This window comes from Bombina bombina, chromosome 2, assembly GCF_027579735.1.
Source record: "Bombina bombina isolate aBomBom1 chromosome 2, aBomBom1.pri, whole genome shotgun sequence".
Taxonomy (NCBI): domain Eukaryota; kingdom Metazoa; phylum Chordata; class Amphibia; order Anura; family Bombinatoridae; genus Bombina; species Bombina bombina.
Window position 1 is genome coordinate 1,335,601,623 of NC_069500.1, and position 22,436 is coordinate 1,335,624,058.

General features: G+C 38.2%; 1 protein-coding gene across 1 annotated transcript in view; it reads left to right on the forward strand.

The window, feature by feature from the left end:
• The window catches only part of POLN (DNA polymerase nu), a 587,345-nt gene that overhangs the window by 241,600 nt on the left and 323,309 nt on the right, over positions 1-22,436 (forward strand). The window contains exons 12-13 of the mRNA XM_053700310.1: positions 1,265-1,329; positions 2,916-2,999. Coding sequence (XP_053556285.1) covers positions 1,265-1,329; positions 2,916-2,999 — 149 coding nt within the window. The remainder of the gene's footprint in view (positions 1-1,264; positions 1,330-2,915; positions 3,000-22,436) is intronic.

The following is a 22,436-nucleotide window of genomic DNA, read 5'->3' on the forward strand; positions in this document are numbered from 1 at the left end:
AACTTTATAATCTTTGCCTGTCAGACCTGTCTGCTTGGATAACCCCTTATATACCTGGGAATACTACAGCCTGCTTACTTCTTAAACCTCTGCTTGTCTGATCTACAAAACCTTATCCTGTCTAAGCCCACTTTTGCTGTCTAACTATCTATGAATACCTGTCTGGCCTGTTTACTCTCTGCCTGCCTGATCTGCCTACTGGAGTTTACTTCAGTTCCTCTGCATGTGAGTTTCTACTTTGTCTGCTCAGCATCATTCATCTGTGCCACAGTTGTCTCTGGGGGTCACAACCTAGAATATATTCAGTGTGCTAGAGTGTGATATTCAATTCTCTCTAGCCTTTGGGTTTACATTGGGATCCAAACCTGACACAGACACAGATACACTCATCTACACACACGTATACATACAGACACACTCATCTACACACACATCACACACATACACACTCATCTACGCACACACATACATACACACACACTCACAGACACACTCATCTACACACAGACACACTCATGTACACACACATACACACAAAGACACACTCATATACACACACAGAAACACAGACATACTCATCTAAACACACAGACACACTCAACTATAGACACACATACAGACAAAACACACTGATATACACACACATATACATACAGGCACACTCATCTACATACACATACATACATACATGCATAGACACACTCATCTACACACACACGCACACACTTATCTACACATACACACTCATCTACACACAAAGACAGTAATTTACACACACACATATACATACACAAACAGACACATATATACACACTCATCTACTAATGCATACATATATACAGCCTTTATAACCAGATCCTAACCTAGAAAATATTCAGGAATAGAGGACGTTTTTAAGCCCTAGGTCCCCACTTATTTGTAAAGTCACTAGCCACCATATCACAACCCAATATTAACAAATTAGTGTAAGTGTGCTTTTTATAATTTATGTCAATAAATTATAGTGGCTCTTTAAGGATGGTCACAATGACCAGCAAGGAAAGAAATGATAAGGCGTTGCCATATTATTATGTTATCTAGATACCAGTGTTATTTATTTCTATTGGGGAATCTTCTGTTCACTCAAACTTGCTACCCCAAGTTGGAATATTGTTTTTCTCTGTAATAGAATATTGATTGCTAGGTCAATTCTCAATTTTATAACAAAAAATGTACTGTTCTGTTAACATTGTTTGGTGTTATAAACATGTATATATTTTCATAGTGATGGAAAATCATAAAATTCAAGTTAATGAAGTAGAACTAAAGAGGACATCAGAATTTCTAGGGGTGAAGTATTTAATTTCCTTTTACATTTTTGGAAATGCATTTTTTGTATAATATTTAAAGGGATACTAAACCCAATTTTTTTTCATGATTCAGATAGAGCATGCAGTTTTAAGCAACTTTCTTATTTACTCCTGTTATCAATTTTTCTTCGTTCTCTTGCTATCTTTATTTAAAAAAAGCAGGAATGTAAAGCTTAGGAGTCAGCCCATTTTAGGTTCAGCACCCTGGATAGAGCTTGCTTATTGGTGACTACATTCAGCCAACCAATAAGCAAGCGTAACCCAGGTTCTCAACCAAAAATGGGCTGGCACCTAAGCTTTACATTCCTGCTTTTTAAAATAAAGATAGCAAGAGAACAAATAAAAATTGATAATAGCAGTAAATTAGAAAGTTGCTTAAAATTTAAATCATTAAAGCAAAAACTTGGATTTAGTATCTCTTTAAGAAAGTTACAAATTAAAAGATGTTTCATTAAGAAAGCAGACAAATGTAACATGCTATTTAAATAAAATATAAATGCAAGTTCAATTGTAGTTAAAAAAAAGTTTAATTTGTATTTACTGCAAACGGAGCTTCTGTATGTAATACAAATTAAAGGGCATAAAATGAAGTCTAAAATAATATAAAATACAAAGCACAAGTGTAAATGTAACAGAACTCTGGTGTCATCCAGTGCTATTTTGCGCTGGGCTTGTCTTTCCTTCACCTCCAGAAATGCAGGGAACACCTTTTAGAGAACTATAACAAAATCTGCCTTGTTAAAATTTTGTGAGGGATCTCGCAGTGCTGGAGGATCATTTTATATCATCTCATTTGAGTGGAGAGCGTAAGATTATAAGGCCCTCGTGAAGCAATGGGAAAAACTGCTAGCTCATTGAAATACTGCCAACTGAAAGCAGAAGTAGCCTGCAATTTCTATAACAGTAGGACAGTTCTCTACTCAAGTCCATGGGGTAGATTTATCAAGCAGCGGATGCTGCAATCTACCCCCGAAGTTTCAGGTTCGCCTGAAACTTAAGTTAAGAAGCAGCTGTCGTAAGACCGCTGCTCCTTAACTCATCCGCCACTGAGATGGAGGACAGCAATAATCCTGATCAGATACGATCGGGATGATTGACACCCCCTGGGGATGGCATTGCACAAGCATTTCACCAGAAATGCTTGTGCAATGATAAATGCAGACAGTGTATGCTGTTGGCATTTATCGATGTTGGACGAACAAGATCCGCTATAGCTGATCATGTCCGCCCGACATTTGATAAATCTACCCCAAGTCTGCATTGTATCTAACAATACAATTAATTTGTTCAGTTTCATTCATTTGGATATTTGTTCATTCCTTAAATGGCTGTTTTGCTATTTGCTTTCATGTGAATGCAATAATAATAATTTAAAAAAAATTGTTACATTTTGCATTCTGACATTCTGCATTCTGACTCTATCGCAATTCTTGTTGCTACTTGTATGTGTAGTTGCTCCATTTTGGTGGCTTTCATACAATGTAGCCCATAGCTTATACACACTTATGTCTAGTCTGATGCATACAAAAGCAAATAGATCAGAAATTATAGCATTTTGTGTTTTAGGTACATCTTAAAGAACTGGAGAGAGAGGCACACCATGCAGCAGGACAGAAATTTAGATTAACTAGCAGCAATGAACTGAGGGAGGTATGTTTCTTCACGTGATTATTATACATCTAAAATTTCCTTTTTATTCTACCATAGGTTAAATATTTAGGGGCCGATTTATCATGAGTCTGGAGGTCATGATCCGTTGTATCGATCATGTCCACCAGACATGGATAAATACCGACAGCATACGCTGTCAGCATTTATCTTTGCACAATCAGTTCTAGCAGGAGGTGTCAATCAACCCGATCGTTTGCAACCCGACCGTATGTCTTAAAACCACTGCCTCTTAACTCCTGTTTCCGGCGAGCTTGAAGGCTCGCGCAGAAACAGTGGTATTTGGACCATTTGGGCCATGATAAATCGGCCCCTATGGGTCAGATTACAAGTGGTGCGCTAATGATAGTGCAGGACATGATATCGCTGTATTAGCGCACAACAAGATTTTTCAAGTCTATTGTAAAGTGAGTTAGCAAGAGAAAGGTTAGCGAAGCCAACTTTGCTCAAGCGCAACCTATACTTTCAATGGATATCACAAACACGCTAACTTGCGCTCATAGTAAAAGTTTAAAGGTATATTCGAGCAAAAGCCGAAAATTGTGCTAGAATATTTAGCCCACCTTCAGACCTGCAGTAAAGTATAAGGGTTACATTTGTTTTTACAAAACAAATCAAAAACACATTTAAAAAAAAGTATTACGCATGCACACACACACATATATATATATATATATATAGTATATATATATATATAAAAAACCAAAAAGGGTACAGGACAAATGGCTACTATAAATGTGTCTTTTTCCGTGGAAAAAATTATCAAAATTTAGAAAACATTAATGTTATGTTAGATTATAATTTTAATGTGGTGCAGACCCTATAAAAAATTATTCTTCAACAAACTACAAGAGGAGAACAAAGACCATCAAAAATATCCTATGGCCCTGAACAGATAGGGAATCAAGCACTCTTCTTTTTATAACAATAGCTCAAAAGTGTAGCTAAATTAGACGAATGAAATGAATCTCTGACCAGTACAATCACAGAGAACAGAAAATAATTTATTAATAGTACAGAAAGAAGTAAATCCTAACTGTCCAAACATAGCAATAGGCAAGTTGTGCGCTGGCCTCAGGTATATGTTAGCAACACAAAGTAAAGTATGTTGAACAAACAATATGGTACATGTGGCCAATTAAAACCCTGAAGATGTGCACATCATAATCATAATATTGGCAAAAATACAATCCAAAGACACCTAATACACTGCTACACCCAAGCTGTACACGGTACCCAAGTCAATACAAGGGATAATTACCGGATAGGTAAATTGGAATCACGGACGCACATGTGACCAACCCGGAAGTAAGCACGCAGTCCTACCACGCTGCAGTGTCTCAGCATGTAGCACTCGACTGGCTCAGCAAATTGTTTCATGGGACTCATTTACAAGGCAGTATCTCAGGAGGCAACCGGTAACCTAATAACAAACAGCGGACCTCAATTGTGGACACCTCCAGAATCAGATAAGTGCATGCTTACGGCTTAACACAGGAATATAGCTGCTTTCACATGCAATATGGGGGGTTAGCCTGGACTGCATACCTTGGACTTATGCTAAGTTTGGCTGAAAACAATACTGCTATATGTGGAAAATCATCCTGGTGTGATTTGGTTGTTTTTTTCAGCAATACACTATTGTGAGAATTTTATCTCTATATATGCAGGCATCTCTATGTGTCTCTATGTAACTTCTGTACTGAGGCAATTCATTATGGAGGATTTATAGCTATGTTCCACTATCTATCTTATTGCTAATAACCATTGCAATAGCTATTCTTAATACTTGTATGTAATTCTTTGTAATTGTTGCTATATTGCCATTATTGTTGTTCCTGAAATCTTTACAAAGCACCTATCACTACTTAGATCCCTAAAAATTTACCTGTCCGGTAATTATCCCTTGTATTGACTTGGGTACCGTGTACAGCTTGGGTGTAGCAGTGTATTAGGTGTCTTTGGATTGTATTTTTGCCAATATTATGATTATGATGTGCACATCTTCAGGGTTTTAATTGGCCACATGTACCATATTGTTTGTTCAACATACTTTACTTTGTGTTGTTAACATATACCTGAGGCCAGCGCACAACTGGCCTATTGCTATGTTTGGACAGTTAGGATTTACTTCTTTCTGTACTATTAATAAATTATTTTCTGTTCTCTGTGATTGTACTGGTCAGAGATTCATTTCATTCGTCTAATTTAGCTACACTTTTGAGCTATTGTTATAAAAAGAAGAGTGCTTGATTCCCTATCTGTTCAGGGCCATAGGATATTTTTGATGGTCCTTGTTCTCCTCTTGTAGTTTGTTGAAGAATATATATATATATATATATATATATATATATACAGTTTAATAAAAAAATATATTAATATTAATACATTTTTTTATAACAGTTAATAGGGATATGCTATATGGCAAGGTGTTTGACTGAAAAGGGCTCCAATGTGTGTATGTATATATATATATATATATATATATATATATATATACACACAGGTATATATATATATATATACAGGTATATATATATATATATACTAGGCAGTCTATGTTTAAAGACTACAACCCCCCAAGCTAATGTTACAAAAAATAACAATTACAGAAAAAAATAAACAAAGGTATCCAAAATAAAAAATGTAAACCTAACATTTAAAGTTTAAACCTAAAACTAATACCCCTATAAAAATAAAAAAATCCCCCCCAAATAAAAACACCCCCTAATCTAATACTAAACTACCAATAGCCCTTAAAAGGGCCATTTGTAGGCCATTGCCCTAAGTTAAACAGCTCTTTTACCTCTAAAAAATACTAAATCTCCCCTAACAGTAAAAACACCCCACCAACCAAACCACCTAAAATTAAAAAAATAACACTAAAAAAACCTAAACTACCCATTGCCCCTAAATGGGCATTTGTATGGGCATTGCCCTTAAAAGGGCATTCAGCTCTTTTACTGCCCTTAAAAGGGCAATCAGCTCTTTTTCAAGCCCAAAAAACCCTAATCTAAAAAAAAAAAACACCCAAAAATAAAAATAATAAAGCCTAAACCTAAGCCCCACATAGGTACTCACTGTTCCTGAAGTCCGCCGGAGAAGGTCTTCTTCCGGACGGATCCATCATCTTCTATCTTCATCCGGAGTGAATGCAGCGCGGCTTTGGGATGTCTCCCCTGAGGCTGTTTGTATAAGTTTTTTTCAGCAAGACTGTCTTTGTCTTAATGTACTCGTCACGGCAGTTATGTTGAAAAAAGCACGCGTTTAGTTTCACTGCACATTTTATTTTCTGCCGGTCACGTGACCCCTCCCCTTCATCTGGCTGACATTCTGAATGGAGCAGCGCCTTTTTAAGCTGCCTCTGAGCGTTGGATCGTTTATCGATCGATTGTGCAGGTATTTTCCTATCTCTTTAGATTGAAGGGTCAGGTAGGGCACCTCAGTCAATCTGAGGTGTAGAGGTACCGTTTTATTTTTTGTTTAAGATAGCAAGTAAACTTAACAAATTCTATGAAATATCTTTCTGAGGAAATAAAAATTAAAAAATAATTTTAAAGTGACAGTGTCATTTTATTTTCCAGTCATTCCAGTTAATTTGGGCATTATTTTTATCATGGACATGGAACAGGGGTCTGCTCTTATGGATAAATGTTTATTGTGTCTTGAGGCCAAAATTGTTTTAACTATGCAATTTTGTTCCTCATGTTTTGAAAAGACTTTAAAATGTAAAGATAAACTTCTTGTTGCTAAACCTTATGTCTCTCAGGATGAAGCTGTTCAGGCAATGCCAAAGCTTTCTCCTCAAACGTCCCAAGCCTCAATGGATACACATATGGTGCCCTGCAATGCCTCTCAACCTCCTGGAGGAGTTTTCTTTCATGTAATTAACAAGAGTCCATGAGCTAGTGACGTATGGGATATACATTCCTACCAGGAGGGGCAAAGTTTCCCAAACCTTAAAATGCCTATAAATACACCCCTCACCACACCCACAAATCAGTTTTACAAACTTTGCCTCCAAGGGAGGTGGTGAAGTAAGTTTGTGCTAGATTCTACGTTGATATGCGCTCCGCAGCAAGTTGGAGCCCGGTTTTCCTCTCAGCGTGCAGTGAATGTCAGAGGGATGTGAGGAGAGTATTGCCTATTGAATGCAGTGATCTCCTTCTACGGGGTCTATTTCATAAGGTTCTCTGTTATCGGTCGTAGAGATTCATCTCTTACCTCCCTTTTCAGATCGACGATATACTCTTATATTTACCATTTCCTCTACTGATTCTCGTTTCAGTACTGGTTTGGCTTTCTACAAACATGTAGATGAGTGTCCTGGGGTAAGTAAGTCTTATTTTCTGTGACACTCTAAGCTATGGTTGGGCACTTTATTTATAAAGTTCTAAATATATGTATTCAAACATTTATTTGCCTTGACTCAGAATGTTCAACTTTCCTTATTTCCAGACAGTCAGTTTCATATTTGGGATTATGCTTTAAATTATCATATTTTTTCTTACCTCAAAAATTTGACTTTTTTCCCTGTGGGCTGTTAGGCTCGCGGGGGCTGAAAATGCTTCATTTTATTGTGTCATTCTTGGCGCGGACTTTTTTGGCGCAAAAATTCTTTTCCGTTTCCGGCGTCATACGTGTCGCCGGAAGTTGCGTCATTTTTGACGTTATTTTGCGCCAAAAATGTCGGCGTTCCGGATGTGGCGTCATTTTTGGCGCCAAAAGCATTTAGGCGCCAAATAATGTGGGCGTCTTATTTGGCGCCAAAAAATATGGGCGTCGCTTTTGTCTCCACATTATTTCAGTCTCATTTTTCATTTGCTTCTGGTTGCTAGAAGCTTGATGTTTGGCATTTTTTTCCCATTCCTGAAACTGTGTCTTATAAGGAATTTGATCTATTTTGCTTTATATGTTGTTTTTTCTCTTACATATTGCAAGATGTCTCACGTTGCATCTGAGCCAGAAGATACTACAGGAAAACCACTGCCTGCTGGATCTACCAAAGCTAAGTGTATCTGCTGTAAACTTTTGGTAGCTATTCCTCCAGCTGTTGTTTGTAATAATTGTCATGACAAACTTGTTAAAGCAGATAATATTTCCTTTAGTGATGTACCATTGCCTGTTGCAGTTCCCTCAACATCTAAGGTGCAGAATGTTCCTGATAACATAAGAGATTTTGTTTCTGAATCCATAAAGAAGGCTTTGTCTGTTATTTCTCCTTCTAGTAAACGTAAAAAGTCTTTTAAATCTTCTCTCTCTACAGATGAATTTTTAAATGAACACCATCATTCTGATTCTTTGGACTCTTCTGGTTCAGAGGATTCTGTCTCAGAGATTGATGCTGATAAATCTTCATATTTATTTAAGATGGAATTTATTCGCTCTTTACTTAAAGAAGTACTAATTGCTTTAGAAATAGAGGATTCTAGTCCTCTTGATACTAATTCTATACGTTTGGATAAGGTTTTTAAAGCTCCTGCGGTTATTCCAGAAGTCTTTCCTGTTCCTAATGCTATTTCTGCAGTAATTGCTAAGGAATGGGATAAATTGGGTAATTCATTTACTCCTTCTAAACGTTTTAAGCAATTATATCCTGTTCCGCCTGACAGGTTAGAATTTTGGGACAAAATCCCTAAAGTTGATGGGGCTATTTCTACCCTTGCTAAACGTACTACCATTCCTACGTCAGATGGTACCTCGTTTAAAGATCCTTTAGATAGAAAAATTGAATCTTTTCTAAGAAAAGCTTATCTATGTTCAGGTAATCTTCTTAGACCTGCTATATCATTGGCTGATGTTGCTGCAGCTTCAACTTTTTGGTTGGAAACTCTAGCGCAACAAGTAACAAATCGTGATTCTCATGATATTATTATTCTTCTCCAGCATGCTAATAATTTCATCTGTGATGCCATTTTTGATATTATTAGAGTTGATGTTAGATTTATGTCTCTGGCTATCTTAGCCAGAAGAGCTTTATGGCTTAAGACTTGGAATGCTGATATGGCTTCTAAATCAACTCTACTTTCCATTTCTTTCCAGGGAAACAAATTATTTGGTTCTCAGTTGGATTCTATTATTTCAACTGTTACTGGTGGGAAAGGAACTTTTTTACCACAGGATAAAAAGTCTAAAGGTAAAAACAGGGCTAACAATCGTTTTCGTTCCTTTCGTTTCAACAAAGAACAAAAGCCTGATCCTTCGTCCTCAGGAGCAGTTTCAGTTTGGAAACCATCTCCAGTCTGGAATAAATCCAAGCCTGCTAGAAAGGCAAAGCCTGCTTCTAAGTTCACATGAAGGTACGGCCCTCATTCCAGTTCAGCTGGTAGGGGGCAGGTTACGTTTTTTCAAAGAAATTTGGATCAATTCTGTTCACAATCTTTGGATTCAGAACATTGTTTCAGAAGGGTACAGAATTGGTTTCAAGATGAGACCTCCTGCAAAGAGATTTTTTCTTTCCCATGTCCCAGTAAATCCAGTGAAAGCTCAAGCATTTCTGAATTGTGTTTCAGATCTAGAGTTGGCTGGAGTAATTATGCCAGTTCCAGTTCCGGAACAGGGGATGGGGTTTTATTCAAATCTCTTCATTGTACCAAAGAAGGAGAATTCCTTCAGACCAGTTCTGGATCTAAAATTATTGAATCGTTATGTAAGGATACCAACGTTCAAGATGGTAACTGTAAGGACTATATTGCCTTTTGTTCAGCAAGGGAATTATATGTCCACAATAGATTTACAGGATGCATATCTGCATATTCCAATTCATCCAGATCATTATCAGTTCCTGAGATTCTCTTTTCTAGACAAGCATTACCAATTTGTGGCTCTACCGTTTGGCCTTGCTACAGCTCCAAGAATTTTCACAAAGATTCTCGGTGCCCTTCTGTCTGTAATCAGAGAACAGGGTATTGTGGTATTTCCTTATTTGGACGATATCTTGGTACTTGCTCCGTCTTTACATTTAGCAGAGTCTCATACGAATCGACTTGTGTTGTTTCTTCAAGATCATGGTTGGAGGATCAATTTACCAAAAAGTTCTTTGATTCCTCAAACAAGGGTAACCTTTCTGGGTTTCCAGATAGATTCAGTGTCCATGACTTTGTCTTTAACAGACAAGAGACGTCTAAAATTGATTACAGCCTGTCGAAACCTTCAGTCTCAATCATTCCCTTCGGTAGCCTTATGCATGGAAATTCTAGGTCTTATGACTGCTGCATCGGACGCGATCCCCTTTGCTCGTTTTCACATGCGACCTCTTCAGCTCTGTATGCTGAACCAATGGTGCAGGGATTACACGAAGATATATCAATTAATATCTTTAAATCCGATTGTTCGGCACTCTCTAACGTGGTGGACAGATCACCATCGTTTAATTCAGGGGGCTTCTTTTGTTCTTCCGACCTGGACTGTAATTTCAACAGATGCAAGTCTCACAGGTTGGGGAGCTGTGTGGGGATCTCTGACGGCACAAGGAGTTTGGGAATCTCAGGAGGTGAGATTACCGATCAATATCTTGGAACTCCGTGCAGTTTTCAGAGCTCTTCAGTTTTGGCCTCTTCTGAAGAGAGAATCGTTCATTTGTTTTCAGACAGACAATGTCACAACTGTGGCATACATCAATCATCAAGGAGGGACTCACAGTCCTCTGGCTATGAAAGAAGTATCTCGAATTTTGGTTTGGGCGGAATCCAGCTCCTGTCTAATCTCTGCGGTTCATATCCCAGGTGTAGACAATTGGGAAGCGGATTATCTCAGTCGCCAAACGTTGCATCCGGGCGAATGGTCTCTTCACCCAGAGGTATTTCTTCAGATTGTTCAATTGTGGGGGCTTCCAGAGATAGATCTGATGGCCTCTCATCTAAACAAGAAACTTCCCAGGTATCTGTCCAGATCCCGGGATCCTCAGGCGGAGGCAGTGGATGCATTATCACTTCCTTGGAAGTATCATCCTGCCTATATCTTTCCGCCTCTAGTTCTTCTTCCAAGAGTAATCTCCAAGATTCTGAGGGAATGCTCGTTTGTTCTGCTAATAGCTCCGGCATGGCCTCACAGGTTTTGGTATGCGGATCTTGTCCGGATGGCATCTTGCCAGCCATGGACTCTTCCGTTAAGACCAGACCTTCTGTCACAAGGTCCTTTTTTCCATCCGGATCTGAAATCCTTAAATTTAAAGGTATGGAGATTGAACGCTTGATTCTTGGTCATAGAGGTTTCTCTGACTCCGTGATTAATACTATGTTACAGGCTCGTAAATCTGTATCTCGAGAGATATATTATAGAGTCTGGAAGACTTATATTTCTTGGTGTCTTTCTCATCATTTTCTTGGCATTCTTTTAGAATACCGAGAATTTTACAGTTTCTTCAGGATGGTTTAGATAAGGGTTTGTCCGCAAGTTCTTTGAAAGGACAAATCTCCGCTCTTTCTGTTCTTTTTCACAGAAAGATTGCTATTCTTCCTGATATTCATTGTTTTGTACAAGCTTTGGTTCGTATAAAACCTGTCATTAAGTCAATTTCTCCTCCTTGGAGTTTGAATTTGGTTCTGGGAGCTCTTCAAGCTCCTCCGTTTGAACCTATGCATTCATTGGACATTAAATTACTTTCTTGGAAAGTTTTGTTCCTTTTGGCCATCTCTTCTGCTAGAAGAGTTTCTGAATTATCTGCTCTTTCGTGTGAGTCTCCTTTTCTGATTTTTCATCAGGATAAGGCGGTGTTGCGAACTTCTTTTGAATTTTTACCTAAAGTTGTGAATTCCAACAACATTAGTAGAGAAATTGTGGTTCCTTCATTATGTCCTAATCCTAAGAATTCTAAGGAGAAATCATTGCATTCTTTGGATGTTGTTAGAGCTTTGAAATATTATGTTGAAGCTACGAAATCTTTCCGTAAGACTTCTAGTCTATTTGTTATCTTTTCCGGTTCTAGGAAAGGCCAGAAAGCTTCTGCCATTTCTTTGGCATCTTGGTTGAAATCTTTAATTCATCTTGCCTATGTTGAGTCGGGTAAAATTCCGCCTCAAAGAATTACAGCTCATTCTACTAGGTCAGTATCTACTTCCTGGGCGTTTAGGAATGAAGCTTCGGTTGACCAGATCTGCAAAGCAGCAACTTGGTCCTCTTTGCATACTTTTACTAAATTCTACCATTTTGATGTATTTTCTTCTTCTGAAGCAGTTTTTGGTAGAAAAGTTCTTCAGGCAGCGGTTTCAGTTTGAATCTTCTGCTTATGTTTTTTGTTAAACTTTATTTTGGGTGTGGATTATTTTCAGCAGGAATTGGCTGTCTTTATTTTATCCCTCCCTCTCTAGTGACTCTTGTGTGGAAAGATCCACATCTTGGGTAGTCATTATCCCATACGTCACTAGCTCATGGACTCTTGTTAATTACATGAAAGAAAACATAATTTATGTAAGAACTTACCTGATAAATTCATTTCTTTCATATTAACAAGAGTCCATGAGGCCCACCCTTTTTTGTGGTGGTTATGATTTTTTTGTATAAAGCACAATTATTCCAATTCCTTATTTTATATGCTTCGCACTTTTTTTCTTATCACCCCACTTCTTGGCTATTCGTTAAACTGATTTGTGGGTGTGGTGAGGGGTGTATTTATAGGCATTTTAAGGTTTGGGAAACTTTGCCCCTCCTGGTAGGAATGTATATCCCATACGTCACTAGCTCATGGACTCTTGTTAATATGAAAGAAATGAATTTATCAGGTAAGTTCTTACATAAATTATGTTTTTTTGCCATCAGATTTTGCCGCACAGATATTTTCAGAGTGTAAGGTGTCTGTCCGTCTGCTGCTACACAGGTTGCTCTCCCTCATAAAAGGTAGCTTCTAAGGGTGAAATCTCAGATTCGGACAGTATTATTCCTTTGACGGACTCTGAAGAGGTAAACTTCAGATTTAAGCTTGAACACCTCCGTGTGCTGTTAAAGGAGGTACTGGCTACTTTGGACGACTCTGATTTTTCTGTCGCTGTCAACTATAAGAAATCTAGTAAGCTTAACAAATACTATGATGTTCCTTCCTCTGTGGAAGTGTTTTTATGTTCCAGACAGTGTAACAGAGATTATTTCACAGGAATGGGAAAAGCTAGGGATACCTTTCTCCCCGTCTCCCGACTTTAAAAAGATGTTTCCTGTGGTTGACTCTATTAAAGATTAATGGCGCATGGTGCCTAAAGTAGAAGGAGCTATTTCTACTCTGGCTAAGAGAACTACAATCCCTATCAAGAATAGCTGTTCTTTTAAGGATCCCACGGACATAAAGCTGGAGGCTTATTTGAAGAAGATGTATGTTCATCAGGGTCTTCAATGGCAACCTGCAGTTTGTATTGCCACAGTAGCAAGTGCTGCATCTTATTGGTGTGATGCCTTATCTGAATTAATTTTAGAAGAATCTCTGTTGGAGGAGATCCAAGATATGATTAAGGCTCTCAAATTAGCCAATTCTTTTATCTCTGATGCTAACATGCAAATCATTAGATGGGAAGCCAAGATGTCTGGCTTCACTGTTCTAGCCCGTAGGGCCCTGTGGTCAGCTGATGTTACCTCCAAGTCTAAGCTCCTGGCGCTTCCTTACAAGGGTAAGACCTTGTTTGGGCCTTGTCTGGCAGAAATAATTTCTTATGTTACTGGTGAAAAAGGGTATTTTCTACCACAAGACAAGAAGAACAGACCTAAAGGACGTCAAAGTAATTTTCATACCTTTCGTAACTTCAAAGGTCAAAAGTCTTCCTCTTCCAAGCAGGAGCAGTCCAAGTCTTCTTGGAGACCCAATCAGTCTTGAACAAGGGGAAACAATCAAATAGTCTAAGTTAGCATGAAGGGTCTGCCCCCGGTCCGGGATCCGATCTAGTAGGGGGCAGACTTTCCCTGTTTTGTCAAGCATGGATACGAGATGTCCCAGATCCTTGTGCTGTGGACATAGTATCTCAGGGTTACAAAATAGAATTCAAATCTCGTCCTCTCAAGGGCAGATTTCTCCTCTTAAGGTTATCTGCGGATCAGGTAAAAAGAGAGGCATTCTCAAGGTGCGTTCATGACCTCTCTTCATTGGGAGTGATTGTTCCAGTTCCAGTAAGAGCACAGGGTCTAGGATTTTATTAAAATCTGTTTGTGGTTCCCCAAAAAGTGTCTCAACAAGTTTCTCAGGGTTCCATTCTTCAAAATGGAAACCATTTGTTCCATTCTTACCTTGGTCCAAGAAGGTCAGTTTATGAGGACCATAGACCTGAAGGATGCCTAGCTTCATGTTCCCATCCACAGGGATCATCACCAGTTCCTGAGATTCGCTTTTCAAGACAAGCACTTTCAGTTTGTTGCTCTTCCATTTGACCTTGCCACAGCTCCCAGAATTGTCTCAAAGGTTCTGGGGGCTCTCTTGGCAGTTGTCAGGTCTCGGGGAATTGCGGTGGCGCCTTATCCGGACAACATATTGGTTCCGGCGCCATCTTTTCAACATGCAAACTCGAATAAAGAGATCTTGTTGTTTTTTCTACATTCCCACGGTCGGAAACTGAATCTGGAGAAGAGTTCCCTTGTTCCTGCTACAAGGGTTTGCTTCTTAGGAACAATCATAGATTCCCTATCTATGACGATTTTTCTGACGGAGGTCAGAAAATCAAAACTACACTCCTCTTGCCTCTCTCTTCAGTTTACTGTTCGGCCATAAGTGGCTCAGTGTATGGAGGTAATTGGTCTCATGGTTGCTTCCAAGGACATGATTCCTTTTGCTCTATTCCATTTCAGAGCTCTGCAGTTATGCATGCTCAGACAATGGAATGGAGATCATTCAGATCTGTCTCAGAGTATAGATCTGGATCAGTTGACAAGAGACTCTCTCTCATGGTGGATTTGTCAGGAGCATCTGTCTCAGGGCACATGCTTCTGGAGATCCTCCTAGGTGATCGTGACCATGGATGCCAGCATGCTAGGCTGGGGAGCAGTCTGGGGCTCATTAAAGCTGCAGGGACTATGGACACGGGAGGAGTCTGCTCTTTCCAGAAGTTGAGAGCAATCTACAGTGCTCTGATGGCTTGGCCTCAAAAGTCCTTAGCCCGGTTTATCAGGTTCCAGTCGGACAACCTCACCTCAGTGGCTTACATCAACCACCAGGGAGGAACTCAGAGTTCCTTAGCCATGAAGGAGGTGGCATGGATTATTCAGTGGGCAGAAGATCACAATTGTTGTCTATCTGCCATCCACATTTCAGGAGGCGGATTTCTTGAGCAGATAGACATTTCATTCTGGGGAGTGGGCTCTCCATCCGGAGGTGTTCTCGAGGTTAACCCTCAAGTGGGGTATACTGGAGTTGGATCTGATGGCATCTTGGCTGTATGCCAAGCTTCCAATGTACGGTTCAAGGTCAAGAGATCCACAGGCAGCTCTGATAGATGCTCTGGCGGTTCCTTGGGATTTCGGTCTAGCATACCTGTTTTCTCCGTTTGCGCTCCTTCCACGAGTCATTGCTCGTATCAAACAGGAGTGAGCGTCAGTAATTCTAACATCTTCTGCATGGCCTTGCAGGATTTGGTATGCAGACCTAGTGAAGATGTCATCTCTTCCACCTTGGAGGTTACCTATGAGGAATGACCTTTTAACTCAGGGTCCATTCCTCCATCCAAATCTTGTTTCTCTGAAGCTGACTGCTTGGAGATTGAACGCTTAGTTCTGGTTAAGAGTCTGTCATTGATACTATGATTCAGGCTCACAAGCCTGTTACTCATAAAATTTACCATAAGGTATGGCGCAAATACCTTTATTGGTGTGAATCAAAGGGCTACTCTTGGAGTAGGGTCAGGATTCCTAGAATTTTGTCTTTTCTCCAGGAAGATCTAGAGAAAGGGTTGTCAGCCAGTTCTCTGAAGGGTCAGATTTCTGCTCTATCCTTTTTCATAAGCGTCTAGCGGATGTGCCAGATGTTCAATCTTTTTGTCAGGCCCTGGTTAGAATCAAGCCTGTGTTTAAACCTGTTGCTCCTCCTTGGAGCCTTTATCTTGTTCTTATAGTTTTGCTGCAGGGTCCGTTTAAGCCAATGCACCCCATAGATATTAAGCTGTTATCCTGGAAGGTTTTGTTTATTGTTGCTATTTCTTCTGTTCGGAAAGTTTCTGAACTCTCGGCTTTGCAGAGTGATTCCCCTTATCTTATTTTTCATGCGTATAAGGCGGTCCTTCGTACTAAATTAGGGTTTCTCCGTAAGGTGGTTTCGGATAGAAATATTAATCAGGAAATTGTTGTTCCTTCTTTCTGTCCTAATCCTTCTTCTCATAAGGAACGTCTGTTGCATAACTTGGATGTCATGCATGCTCTAAAATTCTACCTACAGGCTACTCAGGATTTTCACCAGTCTTCTGCTCTGTTTGTTTGTTTGTTTCTTTGGAAAGCGTAAAGGTCAGAAGGCTGCTGCTACTCCTCTTTCCCTCTGGTTGAGAAGTATGATTCGTTTTGCTTATGGGACTGCTGCACAGCAGCCTCCTGAGAGAATTACAGCTCATTCCACTAGGGCTGTCTCGTCTTTTTGGGCTTTCAAAATTGAAGCTTCTGTGGAACAGATTAGCAAGGCTGCAACTTGAGGCCTCTTTTGGGAGAAAGTTTCTTCAAGCGGTGGTGCCTTTTGTTTAGGTCTGCCTGTCTTGTTCTCCCTCCCTATTCATTTTGTGTCCTATAGTTTGGGTAATGGTTCCCACTAGTAATTGGAATGATGTTGTGGACTCTCCATGTTTTAGGAAAAAAAAAAAAAAAGTATGCTTATCTGATAAATTTCTTTCTTTCCGAACATGGAGTTCACGACCCCACCCTTTAGATTAGACAGTATTTTTTTTTACTAAACCTCAGGCACCTCTACACCTTTGTGTTATCTTCTTTTTCCATTTCCCTTCGGCTGAAGGACTGGGGGTTATGTTTAAGGGAAGTGACAGCTGTGGTGCTATTTGCCGCCTCCTGCTGGCCAGGATTGAATATCCCTCTAGTAATTGGAATGACGTTGTGAACTCTCCATGTCCGGAAATAAATAAATTTATCAGATAAGCATACATTTTATTTTTATTAAATTTGTATGTGTTTTAATGTGTTTTTAATATGATTACATGAAATTCCTATATTCTTCACATAGAAAAAAATATTTTTACTTAGGTGTATATATACTGTGTCTGTATATATATATATATATATATATATATATATATATATATATATATATATATATAATATATATATATATTTATATATATTTAAAAAATAAAATAATATATATATATATATATAATTTTTAATTTTCTTCTACAAGTACATATTCCCAAATCCAGAATTCAAAAACCCAAACTTACTCTAAAATCCAAACTTTTTAATTGATATTTTTTTTTACTTTGTTCCCTGCCTGTAAGTAACAAAAATATTACAATTATATAAAACTACATGTATAAGCTGTATTATAACATTTAAACATTGCCTAAATAACATAAGATATTGTTGTTTACATTTGGTTCCATTCCATTTCCCAACTGTCCCATTTTAAAGATTCAACTATTCCAAAATCCAAAACGTTTTTCCATTTTCAAGTAGTTTGAATAAAGTTTGTATGAACTCAATAAAGTATGTGAAGAACATAGGAATGTAAAGTATTCCTAACTCACTTCAGATTTAGCTCAGTTAGTCTAGTGCAGTGTAGGGTTAGTGCTTGAGCATTAATTGTTAGCTTTTTTTTGTAGCATGTCCCATAAAAGTCTGTGTGGAGGAGTTAGCATGGTCACGATACTCCAAGACCAGAAGTTACCGTGCCTGAGTCTTTTGCTCTTGGGATTATACAGATATAAAGTGACCAGGCGCCAACTAACGGAGGCTAGGTGAAAACGTGGAAATCTAAAAATAGTTCAAATTTAATAACATAAAAGCAAATATAAAATATAAACAAAAGCTAAAAACAATGTTAATGATGATAAAAAATCAATGTTGATGATGATAAAAAATCAGGCAATATGCACAATTCCTAGTTCATGGATCCATGAAGGTACAGAACTAAAACTTGTTACAGTAATAGTATACAAGGTACAAGATATGTAATGTAATATATTATTATGAAAGTGAAACTTGTTACAGTGATAGTTTACAGGATACAAGATATGTAATTAATGGATTACTATCTAAAAGCTATTAATGAGGATAAATCGGTGCAATGTTGTGCAGAAAAATGTGTTCAAATTCAGTGATGTGGTGCCAAAAACAATTCAAGTTGATATCTAAACACAGGTGGATATCTAAGAGCAGACAAGTTAAAATCAAATTAATCCAAATATGATCAATGTGAAAAAGTAAGTCGAATGTGAAAGACGTTTGCAAGGGGTATCAGTCCACAAAGTGTTCAAAAAGTTCGAAAAAAATTATTATATTAGTGGACAAAAATAATCCAAGTGATGTGCCGAAACGCGTAGACTGGTAAGCACATTTCCATTGGGAGTTACTATTTGTGAACCTGCTACACATTGTTTGTATCTTTTTTTCCACAGGTTTTTTCAACATATTTTTTCGACCTATTTTCCTTTTGCATTTTTGTTTTTACCATGGTTTTTTTCCCTATCCTGTGATTTCACCCCTTTCTACTAGGAGAACCAGGATCAAAGGTTCCAACACATCACTTGGATTATTTTTGTCCACTAATATAATAATTTTTTTCGAACTTTTTGAACACTTTGTGGACTGATACCCCTTGCAAACGTCTTTCACATTCGACTTACTTTTTCACAATTTTTTCACATTGATCATATTTGGATTAATTTGATTTGAACTTGTCTGCTCTTAGATATGGTGTAACAAGTTTCACTTACATAATAATATATTACATTACATATCTTGTACCTTGTATACTATTACTGTAACAAGTTTTAGTTCTGTACCTTCATGGATCCATGAACTAGGAATTGTGCATATTGCCTGATTTTTTTATCATCATCAACATTGATTTTTTATCATCATTAACATTGTTTTTAGCTTTTGTTTATATTAAATTTGAACTATTTTTAGATTTCCACGTTTTCACCTAGCCTCCGTTAGTTGGCGCCTGGTCACTTTATATCTGTATAATCACTCTTTAATAGGCGAAAGCTAGGTTTCGCATTTTCCGGGCATATAGGTGTTAGTTGGCGCTCTAGTAGGACTTACATATCTCTTTTGCTCTTGTGCTAACATTCAACTTGTAATACACAAGCAAACTCGGCCTTGTTAAACATTTTACTTTGAGCGCACTTAGCGCACAAACAAACAAAAAATACTAAGTGTGCCACTTGTAATCTAGTTCTGGAACTAAAATCCATAAGAAAACCATATGGAAGACCATGCCTACGTGAAAACCGTCAAAAATGAGGCACTGGTTTTGCTCAGTTAATGATGGGCTTAAATCTTAGCTTTTGGTTTTGATAATTTAAATGTCTCTAGGAGAAATGTAATCAGTATATGGTGGTACCTTCATTGTCTCCAGCTCCAAATAATTCTAAGGAGCAGCTCCTTCACAACCTTAATGCTGTTCGGGATGTTAAACTTTATGTGGAATTGACTAAGCGGTTTAGACATTCTTCTGCCCTCTTTATCCATGTTTTGAATCCCTGCAAGACTCACAAGATTAGGCTACTAAGGCATATCTGGTGGTGGATAAGTTGCCCTCTGAGTGTATTACTGCCCATCCCAATAGAGCAGTAAGGGTGCATCTCTTGATTTGAAAAAGCTGTTACCTGTTTACATTTTCCAAGATCTATCATTTTGATGTTTATGCAGCAAAGCACTGTGAGCTGTCAAGCCTGATTATTAAATGGACATGAAACATTTTTATTTCATGATTCAGCTACAGAATAAAATTTTAAACATTCCAATTTACTTCCATTATTGAATTTGCTTCAGTCTTCAGATATCCTTTGCTGAAAAAATAGCAATGCACATGGTTGAGCCAATCACATGAGGCATTTATGTGCCAATCAGCAGCTACTGAGCCTATCTAGATATGCTTTTCAACAAAGGCTACCAAGAGAATGAAGCAAATTAGACAATAGAAATAAATTAAAAATGTATTTGTTTAAAATTGCATGCTCTTTCATGAAAGAAAAACATTTGAGTTTTTTTACCCACTGCAAGAACCTAAACATATTAAATGTCCTTAAACTCTGTATTGCACTACATAAAATGCAAAGAATAAATAGCAAACAATTTTATTACCCTATTGCAGGAACAAAATAATACATGCCTTTAAAGGGATAGAAATGTGCATGGGTGCATTTCAGTTTTAAATAGAAACATTTGAAATACCTCTCTATTTAGCAAAAATGATTCCAGTAAGATTTATAATTGTTTTTCTGTGGCATACACACATATGCTGTGAGGGCCTGTGCACTAGTATTTAAGTTTAGAATAGTATCTTTTGTTGAAAAGCAGGGACATATGCTTATTTGCTGGCCCATTTCTGGAGCATTATAAACAAGCAGTTTTGCAAGAATGTTATCAATTTGCAAGAGCACTAGATAACAGCACTATTTCCATGCATGTATTATTCCAGATGCCAACCTAGGTATCTGCAACACAGAATATCATGGGAACCAAGCAAATTTGAAAAAAGAGGTACACTGGAATCTTTTTTTAAATTGTATTTGGGTTTTACATCCCTTTAATGTCTCTATTAATAAAGAGGACTAGCAACAGATCTGGAAATCTTTGAAATTATTAAAAGGCTAGCAGAAATGAAAGACTAAACATTAACCCTTTTTGCTGTCTTTAGGGAGAAATGCACTCCAGCCTATTGAGAATACAGTAATTGTTTCCATTAAAACACAGAGAACAAACATTTATCCCTTCTGCCTATTAGACACAACAACTACATCACAGGGTACTAAATGCAGACACCAATCAGCAAGTGATACCCAGGTTCTAAACCAAAATTGGGCAGGCTCATAAGCTTCCATTCTTGCTTTTTCAAATAAAGATATTAAGATAACGAAGAAAAATTAATAATAGGAGTAAATTAGAAAGTTGCTTAAAATTGCATCCTTTATCTGAATTATAAAATAAAAAAATGTGGGTTGAGTTTCCCTTTAAGATATATATGATAATAGAATAATATTTTGCCTAGTATTGGCACCATTCTAAGTGCAAAAGTGAAGTGTCAAAAATAATATGTAGATGTTGTCACCTATACCAGGAGCATGCCTTGTTGCAGGAAACCATAAGAACCTGCATTTTTCATAGTGTGAAATTTATTTTCAAATGCAAGCAGATTTGTTAAACTATTTTGCATCAAATCATGATACAAAAGTTAAGTTCTCCCTTCTTGCTGTAAACAATTGAACAAAAACAGCCAAGACTGCGGCACATCCTGAAAAATGTATGGCATTAAGTCTTCATCTGAGCACACCTCAACAACAAATATAGACCATGGGGCCTATTTATGAAAGGCCTGTCCGACATGATCTGATCAGCGGATCATGTCCGACAGACCTCGCTGAATGCGGAGAGCAATACACTCCGTGCATTCAGCATTGCACCAGCAGCTCTTGTGAACTCCTGGTGCAACGCTGCCCCCTGCAGTTTCACGGCCAATCGGCCGCTAGCAGGGGGTGTCAATCAACCCAATCGTATTCGATCGTGTTGAATTGTGGCGATGTCTGTCCGCCTCCTCAGAGCAGGCGGACAGGTTATGGATTCATAACTGGTGTTTCTGGCGAGCCAGAAGGCTCGCTAGAAACACGGGGCTTCAAGCTCCATACAGAGCTTGATAGCTATGCCCCCATATGGCTAAAAGTATGTAAACACCTAACATCACACCTTTATGAGCTTGTTGGACATCCCATTCCAAAACCATGGACATCAATAGGGAGTTTGCGCCTATAACTTTCGCCACTACTCTGGGAAGGCTTTCCTTAATATTGTGTATTTTATGTTGCATATTTTGCCCTTTCAGCCAAAAGAGCATGTATGAAGTCAGGCAATTGGAGGAGAAGATCTGGCTCACAATCTGTGTTTCAATTCATTCCAAAGGTGTTCAATGGGGTTGATGTCAGGGCTTTGTGCAGGCCACTCTAGTTGCTCCACACCAAACTCATCAAACCTTGTCCTTAGGGACCTTGCTGTGTGTACAGGACAGGAGCAAAGCCCTACCAGAACAACTGTTGACACAAACTTGAAAGCACCCATTTATCTAAAATGTATTTGTATCCTGTAGCATTAAGATGAACCTTAACTGGAACTAAGGGGCCTATGTGCTTAAAGGGACATGAAACCCAACATTTTTCTTTAATAATTCAGATATAGAATACAATTTTAAACAACTTTCCAATTTACTTCTATTATTTATTTTGCTTCCTTCTCGTTATCCTTTGTTGAAATGTGTATCTAGGAAAGCTCAGGAGCAGCAAATAACCTAGGTTCTAGCTGCTT